At 53.8% G+C, this 22,549-nt stretch overlaps 1 protein-coding gene and 1 non-coding gene across 2 annotated transcripts; both read left to right on the plus strand.

Moving 5' to 3' along the window:
- The first annotated feature begins 1,798 nt into the window (after positions 1 to 1,798).
- SLC6A7 (solute carrier family 6 member 7) lies at positions 1,799 to 22,200 on the plus strand. The gene is made up of 14 exons (XM_069592899.1): positions 1,799 to 1,831; positions 6,763 to 6,946; positions 8,604 to 8,735; positions 8,883 to 9,117; positions 10,755 to 10,893; positions 12,476 to 12,610; positions 13,500 to 13,603; positions 13,726 to 13,850; positions 14,547 to 14,659; positions 14,979 to 15,110; positions 15,601 to 15,700; positions 15,892 to 15,992; positions 16,568 to 16,735; positions 20,404 to 22,200. Exons 1-14 carry the CDS (start codon positions 1,799 to 1,801, stop codon positions 20,611 to 20,613), a joined length of 1,911 nt encoding a protein of 636 aa, XP_069449000.1. The 3' UTR covers positions 20,614 to 22,200.
- On the plus strand, positions 18,270 to 18,432 carry LOC138441932 (U1 spliceosomal RNA). Its single transcript, XR_011257499.1, has one exon. It is a non-coding gene; the product is annotated as a U1 spliceosomal RNA (small nuclear RNA).
- Positions 22,201 to 22,549: the final 349 nt, after the last annotated feature.

A 22,549-nucleotide genomic window follows, 5' to 3' on the forward strand; every position in this document is an offset into this window, starting at 1 on the left:
GCCCTGCCTGCCCTGTGAGGCTTAAAGAAAGCCCTGCCAGGCTTAAAGAAAGGAGCGGCTGGGACCTAAAAATCACCCCACTCCCAAATCACTGCAGATGGTAATTGCAGCCATGAAACTAAAATATGCTTGCTCCTTGGAAGAAAAGTTATGACAAACCTAGAGAGCATATTAAAAAGCAGGGACATTACTTTGCTGACAAGGGTCTGTATGGTCAAAGCTATGGTTTTTCAAATAGTTATGTATGGATGTGAGCGCTGGACCATAAAGAAGGCTGAGCACCAGAGAACTGATACTTTTGAATTGTGGTGCTGGAGAAGACTCTTGAGAGTCCCTTGAACAACAAGGAGATCAAACCAGTCAATCCTAAAGGAAATCAACCATTAGACAATAATACTGCAGTTGGCTGCCATTTCTTACTCCAGGGGATCTTCCCAACCCAGGGATAGAACCTGAGTCTCTCGCATCTCCTGCATTAGCAGGCAGATTCTTTATCACTGCACCACCTGGGAAGCCCTAGCTAATAATTTCCCATCCTACCTGTGGGCTTACTGGACCCTCACAACACTCTGAGAAGTCAGCCAAGCCCAAACTGGCTGATGGCCCACTTTACAGATAGGAAGCTAGAACATCTTCAAGGTCATACTTCTGGGGAACAGGAACCCACGTGCTCATGATCTAAGTCGCTATCATCACCATACAGTGCCACTTGCCCTATTCTTTCCCCTCACCCCAAAGTTCTTATTTCACTTTCATCCCAAGGAAAGGGGCATGTTCAGGACCACTACTAGTCTAGAAGGCCCATGAGGCCTGACTCTGTCACTAAGGTCCCTCACTAGCTCTGTGAACTTGAGTAACTCAACTTCTCTGTGCTTTAGTTTCCCCTTCTGTTAAATAAGGATAATAACCTCTTCTCCAGGTCACTGTGTTGAGAAAATATTAGCACCTAACCCAGGATCCGGCACACTTTAGGTGCTTAATAAATATTGGTAGGTTAGGTGATTGAATAAATACCTGGCTATTGGCTGTTCATTTGTTGGCAAGAGTGGACAACTCATATGGACAAGTCCATAAACGTTTACTGAGCCCCTACAATGTGCCAGGCCCTACGCTGAATGTTTTCTATGCACAAACGTCTTGGATTCCTCACATTCTTGTCAGGAAGGTAAGTTTGTTGTTACCACTTTCCAGACACAGAAGCGACAGCACAGAGAGTTTAAGTAACGTGGACAGGGTCACACAGAAAAGAGGAGGCACAGGGATGCTGGAACCCAAGACTGGGCTGTTAGTGCTCATGCGCACGGCCTGTCTCCCTCATTGCCCGGCTAGGGAGAGGGAGGCCCAGAGAAGGCAGAGTACTTGCCCAAGGTCACGCAGGGGGCAACAGCCGAGGCCTCAACACCGAGGGCGTCCTTCCTAGACTCCCCTCCTCACGCGCTCGGGGCCCCTCCAATCCGCAGCTCTGCTTGCGGGGGTGCGCATCCCTTCCCCCCGCCTCCCCCTCCTCCTCTGTCCATCAGTCAGCCCCTCAGTCTGGGAGTCTACACCGGCTCAGTGGTGCGCCCCTCCCCAGCCTCGGGCGCTGCGCAGGGAGAAGCAGGGCGTTTGCAGCGCCCAACCCGCGCCCCACGCCCGTAGCAGACGGCAGCGCCTGCGCCCGCGGTCCCCCAGCCGGTGTGCGGGAGTCGCGGAGGCCAAGGCGCGGCAGCCGGCCAGCGACACGATCTCTTGCTCCCTCGCCCGCTCTCTGCGCTCAGGAAAAGCCAAGCCGGGAAGCCCTAGCGACCTGCCTTCCAAGATGAAGAAGCTCCAGGGAGCTCACCTTCGCAAGGTAGGGCACGAGGGCAGGGGCGCACCTGAGGGAGGGGTGCAGAAGCCCGCCCCCTGGGAGGGTTGGCGAGGACACCTACACTTGGCTCAGGGCTCTCGGGGAGGCCGGCTGAGCTGGATTGCAGGGAGGGGCGGGGTCACGGTCTGCGCGGGGTAGGGGGGTGGCCTTCCCCATCTGGGGGTCCGGATGCAGTGTGACGGCGGAAGTGGGGGAGGGGAGGCGGGGAGAGGCTAGGGTTCATTGGGCCAAGTTCTGCAAACAGGTGTCTGCAGCCACAGGAGGCGGGAGATAGGGGTGCTGGGGCTAGGCACGCGCCCCTCCCCAGTACCTGCATCCCTTTCTCCCAGGAGCTAATTAGGGGGGTGGGGGATGGGGGATGCTGGAATAGCTGAGACAGCCCTGAGCTGGGTTAATGGGGGTGGGGGCTTGGACCAGGTCCTTATCTGTGCACTCTACAGTGAAGCAGCCTCAGGGAGCCAGCAGGGGCACTCTGGTTTCCTGCAGGTGCTTCTGCCCCTGCAGCGCCCACCACCTCCTTCCTCCCCACTGGCTTCGTTCTCCTGGCAGCTTGAGCTTCCCTGCTAAGACCCCAGGCTGCCCCTCAGCAGGACACAAGAGAGGCAAAGGCAAGGAGGGAAGAAATGCAAGACCCCATAGCTCAGGAGGTGGGGTGGAAGCTGGCATGAGAGAGGAGGCCAAGTCTCTGTATTCCTAGACACAGACCTCAGCCCCTCCCCACCTTGTCCTTGGGGTTGGACCTCCCAGCCAAGTTGCAAGTGCATAAGAAGGGAGAGTCTTGGGGGAAGTTTCTGGCTTTGGGCTTAAAAGTACCAGTATTAACCAAGAAGTCCAAACTCATGGGTAGTGTTTCTGCAAATGCCACTTACGCGGTGACTTTGAGCAAGTACGTTGTCTAACCTGGACCATCGCTGGTCCCAAGTGAGGGGCACCAAAGCAGGCCCCCCAGTCCTGGGGTGGGGGGATACCATGAACTCACAGCAGCTCGTATTGTTGACTGTCCCCTCTCCCACAAGCCACACCCTCACCCCCAACATGCACTCATTCAAGCTCTCTGCCCTGGGGCAGCTGAGTGTGGAACTACTGTGATAAATGGGTTCTTTTTATTTACTGACATGAGTGACTTGTTAGGGTCATTTGTGGATCTTTTGCGTCTTAAGTCCAGCCGCTGTTCTTTTCCATCCTACTCTCTCCTCCTTCCTTTCCCTCCTCACAAGAGCCCCTACCCCTCACTGGCACAAGGCCACTCATTATGTAAATACCCATGTTGTGTGAAACCTTATCTCAAGTAATTCTCCAACAATTCTGGGAGCTGGGTCTTATTATCCCCCATTTATAGACAAGGAAACTGAGGCACAGAGGGGTGCAACTAACTGCTTTCCTGAAGGTTAAACTGAGCAACCTAAAACCAACAGGGCAGGGGTGGGGCCCTTGGCCTCAGGGTCCCCTCTCTTGGTCTTGAAGAGAAGGGGGCAGGGAGTGAGGAAGTACCAAGTGTGGCAAAGGAATGGTGTTGTTCAGAGAGGAGCATACAACTGAGAGTCAGGGGTCTGGGTCCCGGCTTTGCTCTGCCCTTAATTTACCATTTGACCTTGAGCTCACCTCTTCTCCTCTGAAACTCATCTCCTCGTCTGTACAATGATGAAGTCAGACTCCAAATTCCTATTGTCTCTCTCATCCTGAAGAAGGTATGAGAGCCTTGGCTTGAGAAATCCTACCTCTCCCAGACCTGCTGCTGCTGGTGACTACATTTGCTGGTCCCTAAAAGAGGGGTGCGGATCTGGCAAGCTAAGATTTGTGTTCCTCTGTGACTCTGGGTGGGGAGTGGGGGGATCAGGGGTGGCAGCCTCACATTCAGGCAGACATGTGAAGCTACTCATTAAGCTTCCAGCCTGCCCCATTGATTTGGTTGCTTTCCTGTCTCTCAATTAGTTCCATCCTTGCTATGCCAGCCCCCTGGGATCTACCCCGTGGTTGGGATGGAGGTACCACATGGGTTTTGGATTGGCTCCGCTTTGGAGGACCCCATCCTCTGTCTCTGGAGCAGAAACAGGTTTCCCTCTGACTGGGGGAGGAGCTGACAGCATCCTGCTCTTGAAACTCTTGTCACCATGGAAACAGAGAGCCAGGACCGCTCTGTGAACACAGAAAGGGCAGCAGCTTCTCAGGAGGGATCAGAGGAACCTCATTATCGGGCCCTCCTGCCAGCTGGCGTGAATGGGACTGGGGAGTCACAGGGTGTCAGGCCTGCCTCCCCATCCAATACCAGGGGCCAGTGTCAATGGCTGCTACCCTATCCCTCTTAGAGTTCACCTGGGAGGGAGTGGCTCCAGAGGGCTGTAAACCCATTCAGCTGGAGAGTGAAAGGGAATCGGAGGGAAGAGGTGGGTTTCATACAGGTCCGGGAACTGCTGCTACCCTCACCCCAGCATGTCTGAGATCACAGCTAAGAAATTACTGGCAACATACTGGTTTCAACCCTTAGAGCCCCGTTACTTGAAAAGCAGCTTTTTCATGCTCTTTCTCATTGTCACCGTCACCCACAATCATGCTAGGCTGCCCTCATCACCACTGCCCCTCTGGCCGATAGCCAGCCTCAGGCGGGATCACCACCACGGCTGTCACTATCACCGAGGGCCCAATGCTGTTACCACATTTCTGCCAGCGCAGCCAGAAACTTCCAGTTCTGTGATACCTGGACCGTCCTTTCACCATCCTCATGCTAGCACTTGTCAGATGACAAGTCACCAGCAAAGTTTCCTCTGTCACCTGATGTGTATGTAGACACCTCCTTGGGCTGGTGCCAGGAAGGGCAATTTTAGGAGATAAAACAAATCGGGTGGAGCTATTTGCTGAATCCCTGTGCTTGGACCTGATCTGATTCGTGACCACTGCAGTGAAGTCTCCTTGGTGAATCTCGCCTCACAGACCATCAGAGCCAGAAGACTACTAACTAAAGATTATCTAGATCTGTGTTTCTGCCAAGGATATCCTGGCATGCTAGCTCCTTGAAACCCTTTTCTTAAGTAGAATTGGAGGATATTTGTCTGTTCTAGAACCTACTTGGAGAGTCACAGTGCACGCCCATTAAAGGATATGACAAGTCCTGCAACAAAGAAACCTGTTTTACCTTGTGATAACCCAGCTTTCCCCAAACTTTTTTGATTAAAAAATCCCTTGTTCCCTCAAACATCTACAAACATTTCAAGTGATTTGTTTTTGGAAATCTCCTCAGTGTCCATATGGGGAAATTAAGGCTCAGAAGAGTCTTTCCTAAGGTTGCGTACTGAATTGGCACAGATCGGGGGTGAGAATCGTCATCTCCTGACGTCCAGTCTAGTGGAATCACAGTTTCTCATGGTTGTCCTCAGCAGGAAGCAGGAGGTCCTTTTTCCTCTCTGAAAACCATGACACTATTTGATAACCTGCCTTCTTTGCAGCTCTGTTCTCCTCTACATGGGACATGGCTTTCAGAGTCAAGCAGAAAATATCTAGCTGCCCCTTTTCTCCTGCCCTGCTCCCAGAGGCACTTCTGGGAGCTGCTGTGTGAATTTTAGATAGTCATCCTGGGGACTTTGGGCTTTCTTCCGGGTCCAAAGCCCAGACAACTCACGGACACACTACCTCACATCCCTTGGGCCAGGATTCCAAGCACCCTGAGGAGGGCCTCCATCTCCCAGCCCCAGCCTAAAGGGAGGATGCCCAGTGAACTTCTCCACCCTCCTCAAATTATGGGAGGGGATATTAGGGACAGCTGGTTCCCATTCCCCTCTGTGCGAGCATCTCTCCTCTGGAGACAGGAAGGTCACAACTTCCTTAGACAGACTGGGGCTTCAGTAGCTTCTTACTGCTTCAGAACTAAAATTCACAGTCCTCAGCAGGCCTCTTTGAGCCACACAGCATACATCTAAACCCAAGGGAGCCCACGTTCCCTCCACGCCCCATCCTTTCTATGCTAAGGGCCCTGCTTCTTCCTCTTGTCCTCCTGTAACTGCTTTTCCTGAACATGCTCCAGTCCAGCCACCTGCTTTGTGCACATGCTCCAAACTGCTGGTATCGTTCTTAAAATACGGCGCTTAGAATGGAGTAGCGGAACTCCGGCACTGGGTGATTGAAGATCTGGGCCTCAGCATTAGGAAGCCTGGACTGGAGACCTAGTTCTCCCACTAGTCAGCCTTGTAAAAGCTCTGGATGTGTTATTGATACCTCTTTGAGCCTCAGTTTCCCTTTGATGAATACTTAGCTTTCAGACATTCCCAGGGGGCTCAGTGGTAAAGAATCAGCCTGCCAATGCAGGAGACACAGGTTCAATCCCTGGGTGGGGAAGATCCCCTAGAGGAGGAAATAGCAACCCACTCCAGTATTGTTGCCTGGAGAATCTCCATGGACAGAGGAGCCTGGCAGGCTACAGTCCATGGTGTCGCAAAGAGTTGGACACAATTGAGTATGCAAGTACCTCTGTTTGTACCTAGCTCTCAGAACTGTTTTGGGAATGAAATCAGGTAATGAGTAAAATGTTTCGCACAGTGAGTGCATGATAAGTGCTCACACATGGTAACTGTTATTAAGATCATCATCAAAATAGGACCATCACTTGATTTCACCTCTGTGTTAGCCAAACTAAGATTAAGATAGCTTTCTTAGTGCCAGAGCCACCCTGCTGCTCTCAAAAGTTTGTAGTCACCTGAAATCTTGAGGAGCTCCTGCCGTGGAGCTCCTCAGCTAACGTTAGCTCCTGGGTGTCAGCCCAGGGTAACAGTGAGAGCAGCTGATTGTCTGAACTAATAGAGTTCTTTGCAGTTAGCCCTGTTTGAGTTCATATTCTTATTCGAGATGGGAGTGGGGGTGGGGGGGTCCCAGTTCAACCTGGCCTCGCCTTTCTGTCTCACCTCTTTGGTGTCTCTCGCTGGCAGCCTGTCACCCCAGACCTGCTAATGACCCCAAGCGACCAGGGCGATGTAGACCTGGACGTGGACTTTGCCGCAGACCGAGGGAACTGGACAGGCAAGCTGGACTTCCTGCTGTCCTGCATCGGCTACTGTGTCGGCCTGGGGAACGTCTGGCGTTTTCCCTATCGAGCCTATACCAATGGAGGAGGTATGAGCCCGATGCCTGCATGAGGGGTGTTGAGGCCAGTGGACCAAGGCTCAGGGTGGAGTGAGGTTTTAAGTGACCTTGGCCACTGTCCCCTATGTGACCCTGGGCTGATTAGTTGAAAGCGGTGACCTGGGCTGGAAGTAGGCGCTCACCCAGCCTCATCACTTTTCCTCTCCCAGTCTCTTCCTTCCCCTCTCATCCCCAGGGTAGATACTCACTCAGTTCTCTCCCTAAGCCTTGGCACTTCCTGGGCCCTGAGTGATGGGCAGAGGGGACTGCCTCCGCTTTGTGATAAAGAGCTGTATCTGCCTGTCAGTGGTTACTGCGCTCTCAGTATTCTCTGCATCCCTTCCTCTCCCACCTCACCTCCCTTGGAACCTCACTCCATCAATCAGTTACTCCTGGGTTCTTAAATCTTCAATCTAGCTTTGCCTCTTGGTTCCTTCCTTTCAAGCTGCAAATACAACATCTTTTCCATCTTAAATTCTCTGTCCCTGCTTCTTCATCAAGTGGCTATTCTAAGTCTCACCACCAATAGCTGGGGTTGAGCACTCACCATCTGCCAGGCCCCAGGCCTGCCTCACTTAACCCTGATGACAACCACCTGGGTGGGCACTGTTGTCTTGATGAGGCCACTGTGCTTGGAGAGGCCAGGTTCCTTGCCCAAGGTCACATGCTGGCGACCCAACGTTCCACCCCAGGGTTATCATCTCCGGAGCCAATCTGCTCCTGCCAGCACTCCGTGTCTCCTCCTGTCTCTACCAAACTCCTTAAAGAAGCAGATGTTGGCAGAGCGACAGAAACGCAAGGAAAACTAGATGAAGAGAGGACAAGATGAATTGGGACGACGGGGAAGTATGGGATGAGTGCTAGCCTCTGAAGCTCCGGGAACTCGGGGATGTCCACAGTGGTCTCTGCCCTCCCTCTCCCTGGTTCCCAAGGCTTTTTCTTTCTGTGTGCTGACCTCATTTTCCCTGGATCAGACTTCCTCCCTACAGGTGTGTCGGGGGTGGCCAAAGACAACTATGGAATGACTTCCTCCTCAGAACTGTTCCCTCTGAATGAATCTATGTTGGATTGCAGGGAAGGTCTCTAATTGGCCTGCCTTGGGATATGTGCCCAGGAAGGGTGGGCAGGGGTTGGCTGGTGTGACTGGGAGCCTTTCCAGAGCCATATGGTCGTAGGCAGTCCTGTAAAGGAGCTAGCTGCCAATATGAGACAAAAAGGAAGAGGGATGCTGGGCACAGGCAACCACAGGTGGCAGCCACAAGCATCTGAGGTGCCACTGGGAGGAGGGGAGGAGCAGGTAGACAGGAGGCAGATTCTAAAGGTCATCGATTTCTGTACTGAGGAGTTTGTGCTTTATCTGGCAGGGAATGCATTCATTCACTCACTCATTTGTTCATTCATTCACTCAATGTCTGTCTGAGCCTAGTCCTGGCCTGGGCACTAGGGCTACAGAGGTAAGTAAATCCCCATATGTCCACTTGGCCCTCAGTGATCTCCTGGCAGAAAAGAAGACAGTCCCGCAGTGCCCAGCCCCACGTGAGAAGTGAAGGTGTCTGCCAGTCATGGGAGGGGGTGGGGCTAGAGCTAGGCTTTAAGGGGAGCTGACCTCCCATCCCTAGACCTTCCCCTCCCTCCCTCCTCCTTGCAGGCGCCTTCCTTGTCCCCTACTTCCTCATGCTGGCCATCTGCGGCATCCCCCTCTTCTTCCTCGAGCTGTCTCTGGGCCAGTTCTCCAGTCTGGGACCCCTGGCCGTCTGGAAAATCAGCCCCCTCTTCAAAGGTGAGGCCTTGTAGGGGTGGGCAGTGTTGAAAGCCTGAGGGAGGCAGGGAGGTTGCCCCCTACTCTCTGTCCTCTAGGCAGAGAGGGAGGTGAAATCTAGAAAGGGGATGGCTTCCTTGGCCTGAAGGCCGCCCCTCCCCCCACCAGGCGCCGGCGCGGCCATGCTGCTCATCGTGGGCCTCGTGGCCATCTACTACAACATGATTATCGCCTACGTCCTCTTCTACCTCTTCGCCTCCCTCACCAGCAACCTGCCCTGGGAACACTGTGGCAACTGGTGGAACACGGACCTCTGCCTCGAGCACAGAGGCTCCACGGACGGCACCGGGGCCCTGCCCCTCAACCTCACCAGCACTGTCAGCCCCAGCGAGGAGTACTGGAGGTCAGGCCCCTACTGGCCCAGCAGCAGTCAGGGGGGGACAGGGGCAGCACTGTGCCCGTGCTCCTGTGGGGCTCCGCATGCGCCTCAAAGGTTGAGTTCAGGCGCTGTGTTGGATGCACTCTGAGTTCTAACCCCAGTTCTTCACCTGACCAGCTGTGTGGCCTTGAACAATTTATTTGGTTTGTGATGCTTTATCTTTGAATCAGGTGTGATAGTATCTGAAGGCTACTGTGAGGATTAAAGGAAAGAAGGCATATAAATTGTGCCGCTCAGCCTGGTGGATAGTGAGTGCTCAATAAATGCTAGCTGATAGTAATGATGTTGATGATAACAGTCATTGTCAACATCTGGAGCCTCAGTTTCCTCCTCTGTACAAGGGGTAGTGAGAGTCCCTGCTTCATAGGATGGTATCAGTCACTCGTTTATTTATTCAATCTGTGTTTATTGAGCGCCGACTATATTAGTAGGCAAAACACTTAGCAGAGACCATGGTCAAACAGGACCATCTCGGGTTAGTCTAACAGGAGAGACTCTCTAGGAGAGTAAAGGGTTGCTTGAGAATGACACAGTTAACTCAGAACCAGCCACATCACGAGCCCCTTTGAGTGGTGGGGGTCAGAAGGGCATCACTGCCCACTGGCCTGTCCCAAAGTCCCACTTTATAGCTGAGAAAACAAGGCCCAGAGGCTTGCTCAGAACTTACTGGCAGAGGCAGTACTAGAATCAAGGCCTCCTGATGCTTGATCCTGTTCTGGAACATTCCAAACTAGCCTTGTTCCTAGGTAGGGACCATTGGCTGACCAGAGGACACAGACCAGATAACCATAACCCTTTGCCTGCAAAAGGCTACTCTCTTAGGAGTTTTCTCCCAAATGAGCCCCATGTTTTTAAATGTTTTAGCCTCCAACCTGCATTTATTACATAGTTCATTCATTTGTCCATTTGAAATGAATCTAAAGTGTCTGCACCTGCTGAGGAATATGTCTGACCAGTGGGGAAGGACAGGCTTGGGTCTGCAACTAAAAGCCAAAGAACATGACATGGTCACTGGCAGCTGCCTAGGGTCTCCATGGCAACGCTGTGGCCTGCTATATCATTTGGGGAGCAGGCAGGAAGCAGATGGCACTGTCACAGGGCTTCACTGAAGGGAGTTGGGTGAGTGGAGGGACTTCACAGAGGTGCAGGGATCTACATGGAAATGTGAGGCACCAGGGACTAGCAAGAGGGACAGTCATACCGCCCCTGAGGCAAGGAGGCAGTGTTATCAGAATCAGGGGAGATCGAAAGCCTCAGAGGAAGGGCCACCTAGCCAGCGCTGTGCTGTAGAGCCTCTGATGGTGTGCAGGCGTGCATGCTTACACATGTATACACGCAAGTGTGCAAATACCCTAACCCATCATCCAGTCTCCGGCTGTTGCCTCCCACTGGCCAGACCCATGTGGAGACTGACGAGGAAGGAGCCTGGGTGACATTGTCTCTGGAGGCCCAGCTCCTGGGCGCAGAGCTGCTCAGAGAAGGACGGAGGGGAATCAAACACAGAATAGCTAGGATAGCCTTGCGGGCCGGCCACAGCTTCACTCCATCTCTGTGGAGCATGGCAAGTGGACCAGAGGACATTCAAGCCTTGTCTCCCACAGCCGCTACGTCCTCCACATCCAAGGAAGCCGGGGCATCGGAAGTCCCGGGCATATCCGCTGGAACCTCTGCCTTTGCCTGCTGCTCGCCTGGGTCATCGTGTACCTCTGTATCCTCAAGGGTGTGAAGTCCTCGGGCAAGGTGAAGCTGGGAGGCCCTGGAGGCCTGAGAGGCTGGGAAGGGCGAAGGCTTCCTGGAGGAGGCAGGGTGTGGACCGAGCCTGAGAGGATGAATGGACTTCAACTGGGAAGAGGGGAAGGGAGAGGACATTGAGGGGAAGGGGGAGGCGCTGCCTGAAGAAAGATGTGGAGACGGGGCTGGATGGCGGCCAGGCTGGCTCACTAGACTAGAAATATGCCAAGGGCGGGACCTATCTGTTATTCAAGCTTGTATCCTAATCTAGTGCTTGGCACTTTGGAGAAGCTCAGCAAGTGTTTGTTGAATGCCTGGAGGGTGCGCATGAGTCACAGCTCTTTGAAATGCAAGGACTAGAAGCCAGTTATCACACTCAGTTGGAAAGTCCAGAGGGTCTGCTTCAGGTACTGCTGGATCTAGCGGTTCAGATCAGGAATGTTGTTCTCTTGTCAACTTCTCAGGCTTCATTCTTCATGAGGTTGCCCCGAGCAACACCACACATATATCTTTCCTACTTAGTGTTCTCCCTTGCCCTGCTGCTGCTGCTGCTAAGTCGCTTCAGTCATGTCCAACTCTGTGTGACCCCATAGATGGCAGCCCACTAGGCTCCTCTGTCCCTGGGATTCTCCAGGCAAGAATACTGGAGTGGGTTGCCATTTCCTTCTCCAATGCATGAAAGTGAAAAGTGAAAGTGAAGTCGCTCAGTCGTGCCCGACTCTTACTGACCCCATGGACTGCAGCCTACCAGGCTCCTCCTTCCATGGGATTTTCCAGGCAAGAGTACTGGAGTGGGGTGCTATCTCCCTTGCCCTAGGTTTCAAAAATCCTAGAATTGAGTCTCACTGGATAGATGGGTCTTAGACTCATCTCTGGACCAGTCACCCTGGGCAGAAGGGTGGAGTGCTCTACTTAGCTGGGCTTGGAGCTGGAAATTGAAACAGCCCCAGGTGGAAAAGTCAGGCAACTGAAGACCAGCTAGAAGCTGGGAAGACAAAGCCCACTGTAGCTTATGGAGGGTAGGAAGGGCCATAGAGCTGTTTTAGGAGTTGGAAACCTTCTGAGTGGTTTACTCGATCATTTATAAATTAGAACTTATCTCTCTGCAAAGTGCTGAGATGTTGTCCATGAGGAAAAGAAGTATGAAAAGAAAGGTTAGAAAGTGTGGAGACCGTTAGAAAGCCAGGAGAGGTCATCGTGGTGCAAGCCAAGGCAGTGAGAGGCTTGGGACTTGATGGTGTTTGCTGGGGGTGAAGCTGGAGGTTTGGGAACAGGTAGAGACAGGACAGAGGAGAGTTTGGGCATGTCCAATGTCTAATGACCATGCAGGCTGGGTTTGTGTGGGGGAAGGGGTGGAGTGGGGGGCCTGGACCAGGGCGCAGGGCTGGAGAGAGTGGATGGGTGGGAACAGCCCTGGGAAGCAGTGATGTGTGGTGGGAGTGAGGGAAGGAAAGAGAGCATCACAGATGGTGGCTGTTTCTAACTTGGGCTACCTGAAGGTTGGGGAGGTGAGTCAGTAAGATGGGGGTTTCTGAGAGGAGGAGAGAAGAGAGAAGGTCACCCGCTTCTGTCCCCATTTACTGTCTCTCAGGTGGTGTATTTCACGGCCACGTTCCCCTACCTCATCCTGCTCATGCTGCTGGTCCGTGGAGTCACCCTCCCTGGGGCCTGGAAGGGCATCCAGTTCTATCTCACCCCTCAGTTCCACCACCTGTTGTCTTCCAAGGTGAGACCCTCAAGGCCAGCATGTAAAGGGAGGGGTCAAGCTAGCATGTAAAGGGAGTGGAAAGAAGACTCCCTAGGGAAAGGGAGTTGGGGGAAGATCTCCCACATGGTGAATCCCCTGTACCAGACACTGTGCTTGGCACTGTGTATCTTTTTCCTTTATTATATACACGATCCTATGCAGTAGACATTATTCTCCCATTTTACAGATGAAGAAACTGAAGCCCAAAAGAATTAGCAGGTCACACAGCAGAGTTGGAATTTCCTCCCAGACCTGACTGTAAAACCCAAGGATGATATTAGTAATAATAATAGAAAAATGGTCCTGACAGGTAGCATTCTTACTTGTTGGTGGATGACTATGCCTGCCCCTTGCTCTAGCATTGTGCATAATGTAGTCATGTGATCCTTACCACCAGCCAATGAGGCAGGTACCATTCCTATCCCCTCAGTACAGATGGGGGACATGAGGGCTGGAGAGGTAACTGGCTTGAAGAGTCTACACAGCTCAAAAGTGGGGGAACTGGGATTCAAATCCAGGTTCCTCCAACTCTAGAGGCAGTAAAAGGGTTACAGGGGCTGACTGTCAGTATACATCTACTGAAAATTTATACAAGGCACTACTTTCTTCAGAACTGGACCAAGCTTAGAGAGTATCTTCTAGATCCTAGATGGGGAAACTGAGGCCCAGAGAGAGGAAGGAACTTGACCAAGTCCTGCAGTGTTAGAGCGGGCCTTGCTCCCAGGTGCTGTCACTCATTAGCCAGGTCCTTCATCACAGCATCCCTGGGCCTGTCAACCGGCTCTTGCCCTACCGCCTTCCCTCTCTGGGCACCACGCTGTGCCAACCTCTCCTCTCTGCCCTCCCTCTGCATCCTTCCCTGCCACAGGTGTGGATCGAAGCTGCTCTTCAGATCTTCTACTCCTTGGGTGTGGGCTTCGGGGGGCTCCTCACCTTTGCCTCCTACAACACATTTCACCAGAATATCTATAGGTCAGTGCTGCCTCCCAGACCCCGGCAGCTGGAGTGGGTAGGAGAGCGGCTTGCTGGGGAGGGCCTTGTGGGTGAGGATGGAGGCCGCTCACCCCGGCCTGTGCCTGGACTTCTCCTGGCAGAGACACCTTCATTGTCACCCTGGGCAACGCCATCACCAGCATCTTGGCTGGCTTTGCCATCTTCTCCGTGCTGGGCTACATGTCTCAGGAGCTGGGTGTACCTGTGGACCAAGTAGCCAAAGCAGGTGGGCAGGCTGCCTGGCCCTGGTGGGTGGAGGGTGCATCGGGCACAGCTGGGCTGGGCAAGTGAGCATATATGTGGACCAGCAAGGTTGTGGATGGGTATGGTGTGTGTATGTGTGTACGTGCATAGCATGCATGCAAATGAATGTGTTTGAGCTGTTTTCTGAGTGTTCAAGTGCAAAAGGATGGGTGTGCAAATGAATATGTATCAACCTGTGTCTGGAGAGAAGTGACTTTCTGGAGGAGACTGTCGTGTTTTGTCACACCTCAGGAACTTGCCTTGCTTGTTCAGATGAGTGACACCCTGTATGGAGATGCCTGTGTAAGTGCATTGAGGGTTTGGATGATGTTGTGAATCAGTGTCTTGCGCCAATGGGAGTATCTGAGTGTGTGTGTGTACGTGGAACTGTTCGTGCAAATGATTGTGCGCATAAGCGTATTCAAATGAGGGTTTATATTTGGTCTTGTGTTTACTCATGTACTTATTATTAATTCATTTTTTAAATCAACCTGTGTTTACGGAGCACGGACAGTGTGCTGGCCTGTGTCTTAGGAGTTAAGAAAGTGTTGGAAGTGTGCAGTGAGTGTACATCTCTGGGTTTGGCGCAAGTGGGTGTAAGTAGTAATCATGTGTGTTTAAGTACATGTGTGGGGCCCCACGTTCCCCAGGCTGCTGACCCCGTGTGCCCTCGGCCCAGGCCCTGGCCTGGCCTTTGTCGTCTACCCGCAGGCCATGACCATGCTGCCTCTGTCACCCTTCTGGTCCTTCCTGTTCTTCTTCATGCTGCTGACTCTCGGCCTGGACAGCCAGGTGAGCTGCCCATGCCAGTGGGCGTGCCTTGTGGTCCGTGTCTGCAGTGTGTGTGCGTCTCGCTGCACGTGTTATCCGTGTGTGATGCGGGTATATCTGTCTGTATGTGCATCTATGTTTGTGTGTATCTGTCCAGTGTGAGATGTGTGCCTGTGTATCTGTGTATGTCTTCACATGATGTTTCTGTTTGTATGATATGTGTGATGTGCGTATGATATGTGTGTGTTGTGTGTGTATCTGCATCTGTGGGATGGACCTCTCTATGTGTGTTTGTATGTGTGTGGTGGGGGCAGAACTCTGAGCCCCCTTCTCCCCCTAGTTTGCCTTCTTAGAGACCATTGTGACAGCTGTTACGGATGAGTTCCCGTACTACCTCCGGCCCAAGAAGGCTGTGTTCTCGGGGCTCATCTGCGTGGCCATGTACCTGATGGGGCTGGTCCTCACGACGGATGTGAGTGGTGCTGTGGGGTGGGCGGACAGCTGGTGGGCAAGGCTGGGGCAGACACCTGCAGCGCTGTCTGTGGCCAGTCCAAACATGCCCCAAGCTACCTGCTTCTTTCCTCTGTGGGAGGAAGCTAGTCGACCCCAGAGCCTCTTTCTCAAGAGGCAGCTTGGCCTATGACCCAGAGTTCTGATTTTGGAGTCTAAAAAGTCTTCAAGCCTTATTCCTGCACTGATGAGTGACCTCAGGACAAGTGGCTTCACCTTCCTGAGCCTGTTTTCCCACTGATAAAGTGGGGTCTACATATGGGCTATCGGCTTGTGAGACTCAAATTGGATGGTGTGTATAGAGAGCTCACAGGCAGACAGCAGTCACGCTCTATCATCTCGCCCTCCCTGCTGGCCTGCCTGCTCCCAGCTCACTTCCTGCCTGGAGAAGGGGCAGCATTGGGGATCGAGGCTGGGATGAGGGCACTCCAGAGCTGTGATTTGTGTTCCAGGGGGGCATGTACTGGCTGGTCCTTCTGGACGACTACAGCGCCAGCTTCGGGCTGATGGTGGTGGTGATTACCACATGCCTCGCCGTCACCCGGGTGTATGGTGAGAGGGGCTGTGGGAGGCGGAGTCAGGCTCCCCGCTGTGGGAGAATGGGAGTCTACCCCGGGGCCCCCCTGCACTGGGTCTCTGGTCCCAAGGGCCAGGGTTTCCAGTGGGGGCAACTGGGGTGGAGGAGGGGCTGATGGTGCTTGTGAGGCTGTGGGTGGGGCCATTCCCTTCCTTCCCCTGTGCAGGCATCCAGAGGTTCTGCCGGGACATCCACATGATGCTGGGCTTCAAGCCGGGCTTCTACTTCAGGGCCTGCTGGCTGTTCCTGTCCCCAGCCACGCTCCTGGTAACCAGGGTGGAAGGGAGGGCTGCTGGCTGGAGGCTTAGGGGTGAGAGCAGGGCCCTTCTGGGCATTCAGTCTGGGAGGACTGCCCTGACCCTCAGTGGACCTCTGTCAGGGCTAGGGGATAGAGTGAGTACCAGGATCCCGGTCTACTCCCCTCTCCCGTGGTGTCCCCAGCTTTTGTAGCTGTACTGGGCCTGGCCCTGCATCTGACTGGCAGAATGAGTGGGGCTTTCTTAGGCTTCAGAGCTTTAGGGCTGGGGTGGTGAGGCTGTGCTTCTTAGCCTTGGATTTGGAGCAGCTCAGGGATAGGCCATCTCAGGCTTTGGCATTGGGTCAGCTTTGGACAGGGCTGTCTCAGGACTTGCAAAGGCTCCAAAGTTGGGCCAGCTCAGGTTCTGGTATAGCTTCGGACTGGGCTTTCTCAGAGACTGGGTGGCTCTGGGCTGGGCTCTCTCAGGCCTTGGGATGGCCCTGGGCTGAGCTATCTCAGGCTTTACAGTAGCTCAAACCTGGGCTATCCCAAGCTCTGGGGCCTGCCCAAGGCCCTCTGTGATGCTGGGAGCCCCCACCTGCAGGCCCTGCTGGTGTATAGCATCGTCAAGTACCAGCCCTCAGAGTATGGCAGCTACCGCTTCCCAGCCTGGGCAGAGCTGCTGGGCATCCTGATGGGCCTGCTGTCCTGCCTCATGATCCCAGCCGGCATGCTGGTAGCCGTGCTTCGAGAGGAGGGCTCGCTCTGGGAGGTGAGTCTGCCCCACCCCTGCTTGCCCCCAGCCCCCAACCCCATGGCCCTGCTCTGCGCCCAACCTCTAGAGCAGACAATCTCTGCTCCAACACCGTTTTCAGGGCCTGCAGGGTGCTTTTAACTGGGAAGAGCATTTTTTTCCTAACCCATAGCCTGAATTGTGAGTCAGCTCAGATCGGCTTGGGCTGCGGCATGCTCTGAGGCCAGAGTCCTGTCCTATGGCCCCTCATACCACGCGGGGCCTCTGGCAGGGGAGGGGAGCAATCCAGAGACCACTAATGTTGGCCAAGGCCCCCCTGTCATGGGGGAACCTGAAAGGACAAGGGGTTTACCCACCGTCCCATGGTGAGTTGTGCACAGGTCAGAATTTGAACTTGGGTTGCTAGCTTTCCTATGGAACTCCGGGTCTGAAGCAACATTGAGGGAACCCAGGGATGAGCTTTCATCCTCCTCCTATGACCAGGAGCCCTGCCCATGGCCAGGGCTTTGTGGGGAGACCCAGGAAGCATACAGAGTGCAAGCCGTTCGGCATGGGATTCTGCAGGCTCAGAAGACGGGAGGAGGGGCCCTCTGTGGGTCAGTGGATGTGCCAGGATGCTGTATGGCTGCTGAAGACCCAGCCCCTCTGAACCTCAAGTGCCCTCAGCACGCTGGGTCCTCCGCTTCTAAGGCAGTGGGCGGGGAGTCCTCTGGTGGCAAGAGGGTGTCAGAGTGAGCAGGGCTGAGTGAGCATGCTAGGGCCCAGAGACAGCCTTGGGACACACACACATACACGCCCACCATCAGAAGTGTGCTGGAGCCACCAGCACTGCTTCATGAGAGCTAACTGTTAAATATTCAGGAAAACTGTGAGCCAGTTGTCAAATCGTTGATAACATGAAATTGACAAGGGTGGGAATAATTGTAACAGTGAAATTGGCTAGGAATCAGGACTCCTATGCCCCTCCACTCTTTCCCAGCCTGCTAACCAGCACACTGCTGCCCCCCTGCTCGTTCACCTTCACTGTTCCTTGGCTGTCCCTCATCCCACCTTCCAGTTTCTGAAGAGAAGCTCAGAGCCCTTCCCTGGCAGAAGTGGACTGTGGTCACATAGCACAGACCACAGGGGAGTCCTGGAGTCCAGCCATTGCTCTGTCTCCAGCTGCTGTGTGACTTGAGGCAAACCCCTTCCCTCTCTGAACCGCAGGAGCCCCACCTGTGCTACTAAAGGAGACTTGTCTCCATGTTGAGAGCCCGGGTGTCTGCGGAGGGAAGGAGGAAGTTTATGGTGCCCAAGCCTGGCTTTGTCTCCCTCCTGTCCCGCTGCCACCACCACCCACAGTCAGGCAGAGGGGCCAGGGCACTGGGGGCTCTGTGAGTCCCACAGAGGAGTCACTGTCCAGCTCAGGAGTGCCAGCTTCAGAGACCAGGGCTCCCAGCACTGACACACTAGGATAGGAGTCCTGGGGCTGCCACTTGCCAGCTTTGGGATCCTAAGCAAGTGAGTGCACCTCTCTGAACCTTGCTTTCTCTGTCTTTAAAATGAGGGCAGTGTCCTTACCTGTCAGGGGACTTGCCATGATCACGAACGTGGTTTTCCAGGGTGTGGTTCATCCAGCGCACTCCAGATGTGCTAACCCCTGTGATTTCCCCAAATGCAGAAAACTCGACTGCATAATTTGTGATAGTGGGGGACTGAGTTCACACTCTCCCTAGGAAAAAAAGGGGAAAAAATAAGTATAGTGATACCTGCCCATAGGGTTGCTGTGAGAAGAAAAAAAGCTCATCAACATAGTCAGTACTGTGAGACACAGAAAAGCAGGGTAGTTTTCAAGTTCAGGATGCGGTCAAGACTGCCTGGGTTCAAACACTAGCACTACCACGTCCCCCCTGTGCGACCTTGGCCAATTTAACTAATGTCTCAGAACCATTCCTTCAGATAGTATCTGTGGGGCTGGAGGTAATAATACTGCCCTCTCACAGGGATACTCTAAGGATTACATAAGCCCATCCTCAGCACAGAGCTGGGACGCACGAGGCTCAGTTCTAAGCCAGTTCAAAATCGCCTCAAAATCAGGGGTGATTTTGCCCTCAGGGGACACTGGGTAATGTCTAGAGACTTTTTGATTGTCCTGAGAGGGCAGGGTTAGAGGAAGAATGCTACTGGCATCTGGAAGTCAGGGATCCTGCTACACACTGTTCAGTGTGCAGAACTCCTCTCTAACCACAGTCAGCAGGGCTCTCGGGTTGAGAAACCTGGTCTAGACACTAGAGTGCAGCTGGAAACAAATTTCAGTCCTTAAACTCGGGGAGCTTGTATTTTAATGCAGGAGACAGACAATAAACAAACATATGAAGGCAGTGGTAAGTATAATACTTAAAAACAAAACCGAGCCAGAATACCGGAATAGAGAGTGAAGGAAGTTCAGGCCAGCGTGACTACGGGAGACCTCTCTGAGGAAGGGATACAGACCTGACTAAACTGCCAAGGTTAAGACGTCTAAGGGGAGAGCATCCTAGGCAGAAGGACAGTCAGTGCAAAGGCCCTGAGGCAGGAGGAGCGAGCATGTTTGAGGCCAGCAAGGACTTGGTCAGTGAGACTGGATCAGAGCTGGTAGAGAGAGTGTGGCAGGAGCCAACATCACAAAGATAGAGAGGGGCCAAGACGCGGAGGCCAGGTGAGCACTTTGGATTTCATTCCCAGTGAGATGACAAGTTTTTGGCAGGTTTTTGATCAGTGGGGTAACATGCTTCCAATAAACACATCTAAATGGACATCACTATGCTTTGGGTATGGGGCTGTGTGAGGCCCTTAGCCCAGGGCTCACATACATTATCTCCCTTGGAACCTACACCCCATGGCTCCACTTACTGTTGGTGTCTTTCTTCACTGAAGAGTCTGGGGCTCTTCTCCCTGGCAGGGCAGGCAGAGAGCTTGGGAATGTGGTTTGAGGAAGATAGAATCCTAGATTGTCCAGGCTTAGTTATCATCTTAGTCAGCTCCCTCCTTCCATGGAAACTGGGCTGGGAGAGGGAAAGGTCAGAGTAAAACAGAGGCAGAATGTCAGAGATGGCCACTCTGGGATTTCCCTAGTGGTTCAGCAGTTAAGACTCCACGCTTCCAATGCAGGGGATGTGGGTTCAATCCCTGATCAAGGAACTAAGATCCCACATGCCACCCACTGTGACTAAAAAATTAAAAAGAGAAAGAGGCATGGTCCTTCTGTCTCCATCCTTCTAGGGCATGGGTGTCCCACCAAAGCTCCCAGCTCTTCAAGACTCAGCATCTAGGGAAAGGGACCCAGAGTGGACTCCCAGACTGCCTACCATGTAACCACAACAGCAGCCACCATTTACTGGGCCTTACTCTGTTGCCAGCACCCTGCTGAGAGCTTTATCTCAGTGCCTTGCTAACCATCCTTTGAAGGCATCCTGTTCCCAAGGTACAGATGCTGGAAGCAGAGCTTAAACTTCATGCCCAAAGACCACCCACCCAACTTGTGAGCTGCAGGGCAGGATTCTCTCCACTTATGTGACACTCCTCTGGGGAAGTGACAGCACCCCCTCCCTTTCCCCAGGTTTTTGCAAAGACTAATCCAGGTGACTTGGTGAGGGTTTTACCAGTGCTCAGCCGCAAGAAGCACTCCACCAGCCCTGGTTCTCACCCCTGTGGTTGCTTTGCTGCAGCGGCTTCAGCAGGCGAGCCGGCCGACCATGGATTGGGGCCCATCACTGGAGGAGAACCGGACAGGCATGTATGTGGCTACGCTGGCCGGGAGCCAGTCACCCAAGCCATTGATGGTGCACATGCGCAAGTACGGGGGCATCACCAGCTTCGAGAACACGGCTATCGAAGTAGACCGTGAGATTGCAGAGGAGGAGGAATCCATGATGTGAGACGGGAAGAAGGCAGATGTCAGGCCCTGCCGGCCCCCGAGGGGAGCTGCACACTCTCGGGGGTTCTGAGAGGCCTGAGGCTGTTGGAGGCTGCCATGGTGATGCTGGTCCCCAAAGCAAGTCCTTCTTGTGAACTCTGCCTCTCCCAAAACCTCTGTCTGCTCCCTACACACACACAGACATTCAAAGCTGAGATGAGCCAGCTCAGCCCTTTCTTCACAGACAGACAGACGGAGGCCAAGGAGGGACTTACTCAAGGTCACATGGCAGAGGGGGCCGGACCCCAGGCCTCCTAACCAGCGAGCTTCCTTTCTCACATGGCAGCTGGCACCACCCTCTCATCTCTGTTCAGGACTCAGCCCCCTCTCTTTCCCTAAGGGAGCCTGCCCCATACACTTCAGTGTAGCCGGAATCTTGAGCTGCCAGGGACACTTGGGTGTCCCAAGGTTCATGAGGCCCCATCAAGGGTTAGCAAGTCAAGTGGAAGAAAGATTCCCATGGGGTCACGGGTACAGGCCAAGTTTCCTAAAGGACGTAGGGCCTGAGGCCCTGGAGGATGGGCAGATTTGGGGGGAGAGAGAAAAAGAGGAGGGCAGGGTGGGGAGGGCCTCTGGCCAAGGCGCTCACCCAGCCAAGGTATGGAGGTTAGAATATGGCCCCGTTTTCCTCCCCTGTTGCCAGGAGGCAGTCCAGGGAGTGACCAAGGGCACGTGAGAAGGGAGAACGGTGGGAGAAGCAAGTGTTTTCAGGTTACACCAGGTTTCAGGTGTGAATGAAGACTGAGGGAGTGGGGGAGTCAGGGACGTGGGCAGGCAGGGCGTTTGCATGATCCTGTGCTTTAGATAGAATATACTTCTGGCTCAGTGTGCAGGGTGGAGGTGGGAAGCCTGTTGAGGACAGAGCACAGGGGCCAATGCCTAAGCTAGGGTGTTAAGCAGGTGGAGGGAAGGGGAAGGAGGAGGACCCCACAACTTCCCTCACTGGACCCCATTTCCTTCTGTGCGGGGAGCCGTGGACATGCTTAGGACTGGAGGAGGGGGCACCTGCCCTGCCCTGTAGAGGTGGAGACAAGGGGTCAGTCAGGACCTAGGGCCCTCTCCTCCCCTCTTCCTTGTCCTGGGAGCCCTCACTGTCTCCACCAGCTCCAGGCATTGCTGGGGAATTGACCTTGGCTATGGACCACCAGGCAACTAAGAGACTTAGAGCCGGTTCACACGCATGACTGTCTGGTCCCAATGCTGCCCACTTTGCTTCAGCACGTGGGTCCCTGGGCATGGACATGAGGGTAGAGGCAGAGAGCAACTGACACCCCAGGCCTGTGACCTGGGGACAGGTTACCCAGAGACTCTGGCGTCTTCAATCCCCAGGCATGGGAGGGGCTGTCCTAGGGTCCCTCCTTCCCTGAAGGGTGAGGGTGGGGTGGGAAAATGCCTGAGCAGCTTCCCTGCACATGGCATCCTCTGTGGGGCAGGGCGGCCTGGAGTGGTTGTCCAGCCTCTGTGCTCTTTCTCTCTCCCAATGTCTCCCCAACTCATCTGTGTTCTGTTGGCTTATTGTTAATAAACACCAATGAAGTCATCTTCCTTACATTGCCTCCTTGCCAGTGAGAGCCCCAAGGTGGGCAGCACAGAACTTCCTGGTTCTCAGTGGACAGATAAGGAAACTGAAGCTCAGCTGCCACCTTTCCTGGCCCTCCTGGCCTGACACTAGCTTTGCGATTTGTCCAAGGCAGGGGTGGGTGGGTGGGGCTTAGGAAGGATGATAAGGAAGGTCCTTAATGACCACTTAGTCTCCCATTATACATGTGGACAAACCAAGGCCCACCAAGGGGTAGAGACTTGCTCAAGGCTACCCCGTGGAGACAGGCAGAGCTGGGGACAAACCAGGGCCCACCAGTCCTCTTCTTTTCCCTGGCTGGCTGTCCTCCTTTCCTCCC

The sequence above is a fragment of the Ovis canadensis genome, chromosome 5, assembly GCF_042477335.2.
Source record: "Ovis canadensis isolate MfBH-ARS-UI-01 breed Bighorn chromosome 5, ARS-UI_OviCan_v2, whole genome shotgun sequence".
NCBI classification, from domain to species: domain Eukaryota; kingdom Metazoa; phylum Chordata; class Mammalia; order Artiodactyla; family Bovidae; genus Ovis; species Ovis canadensis.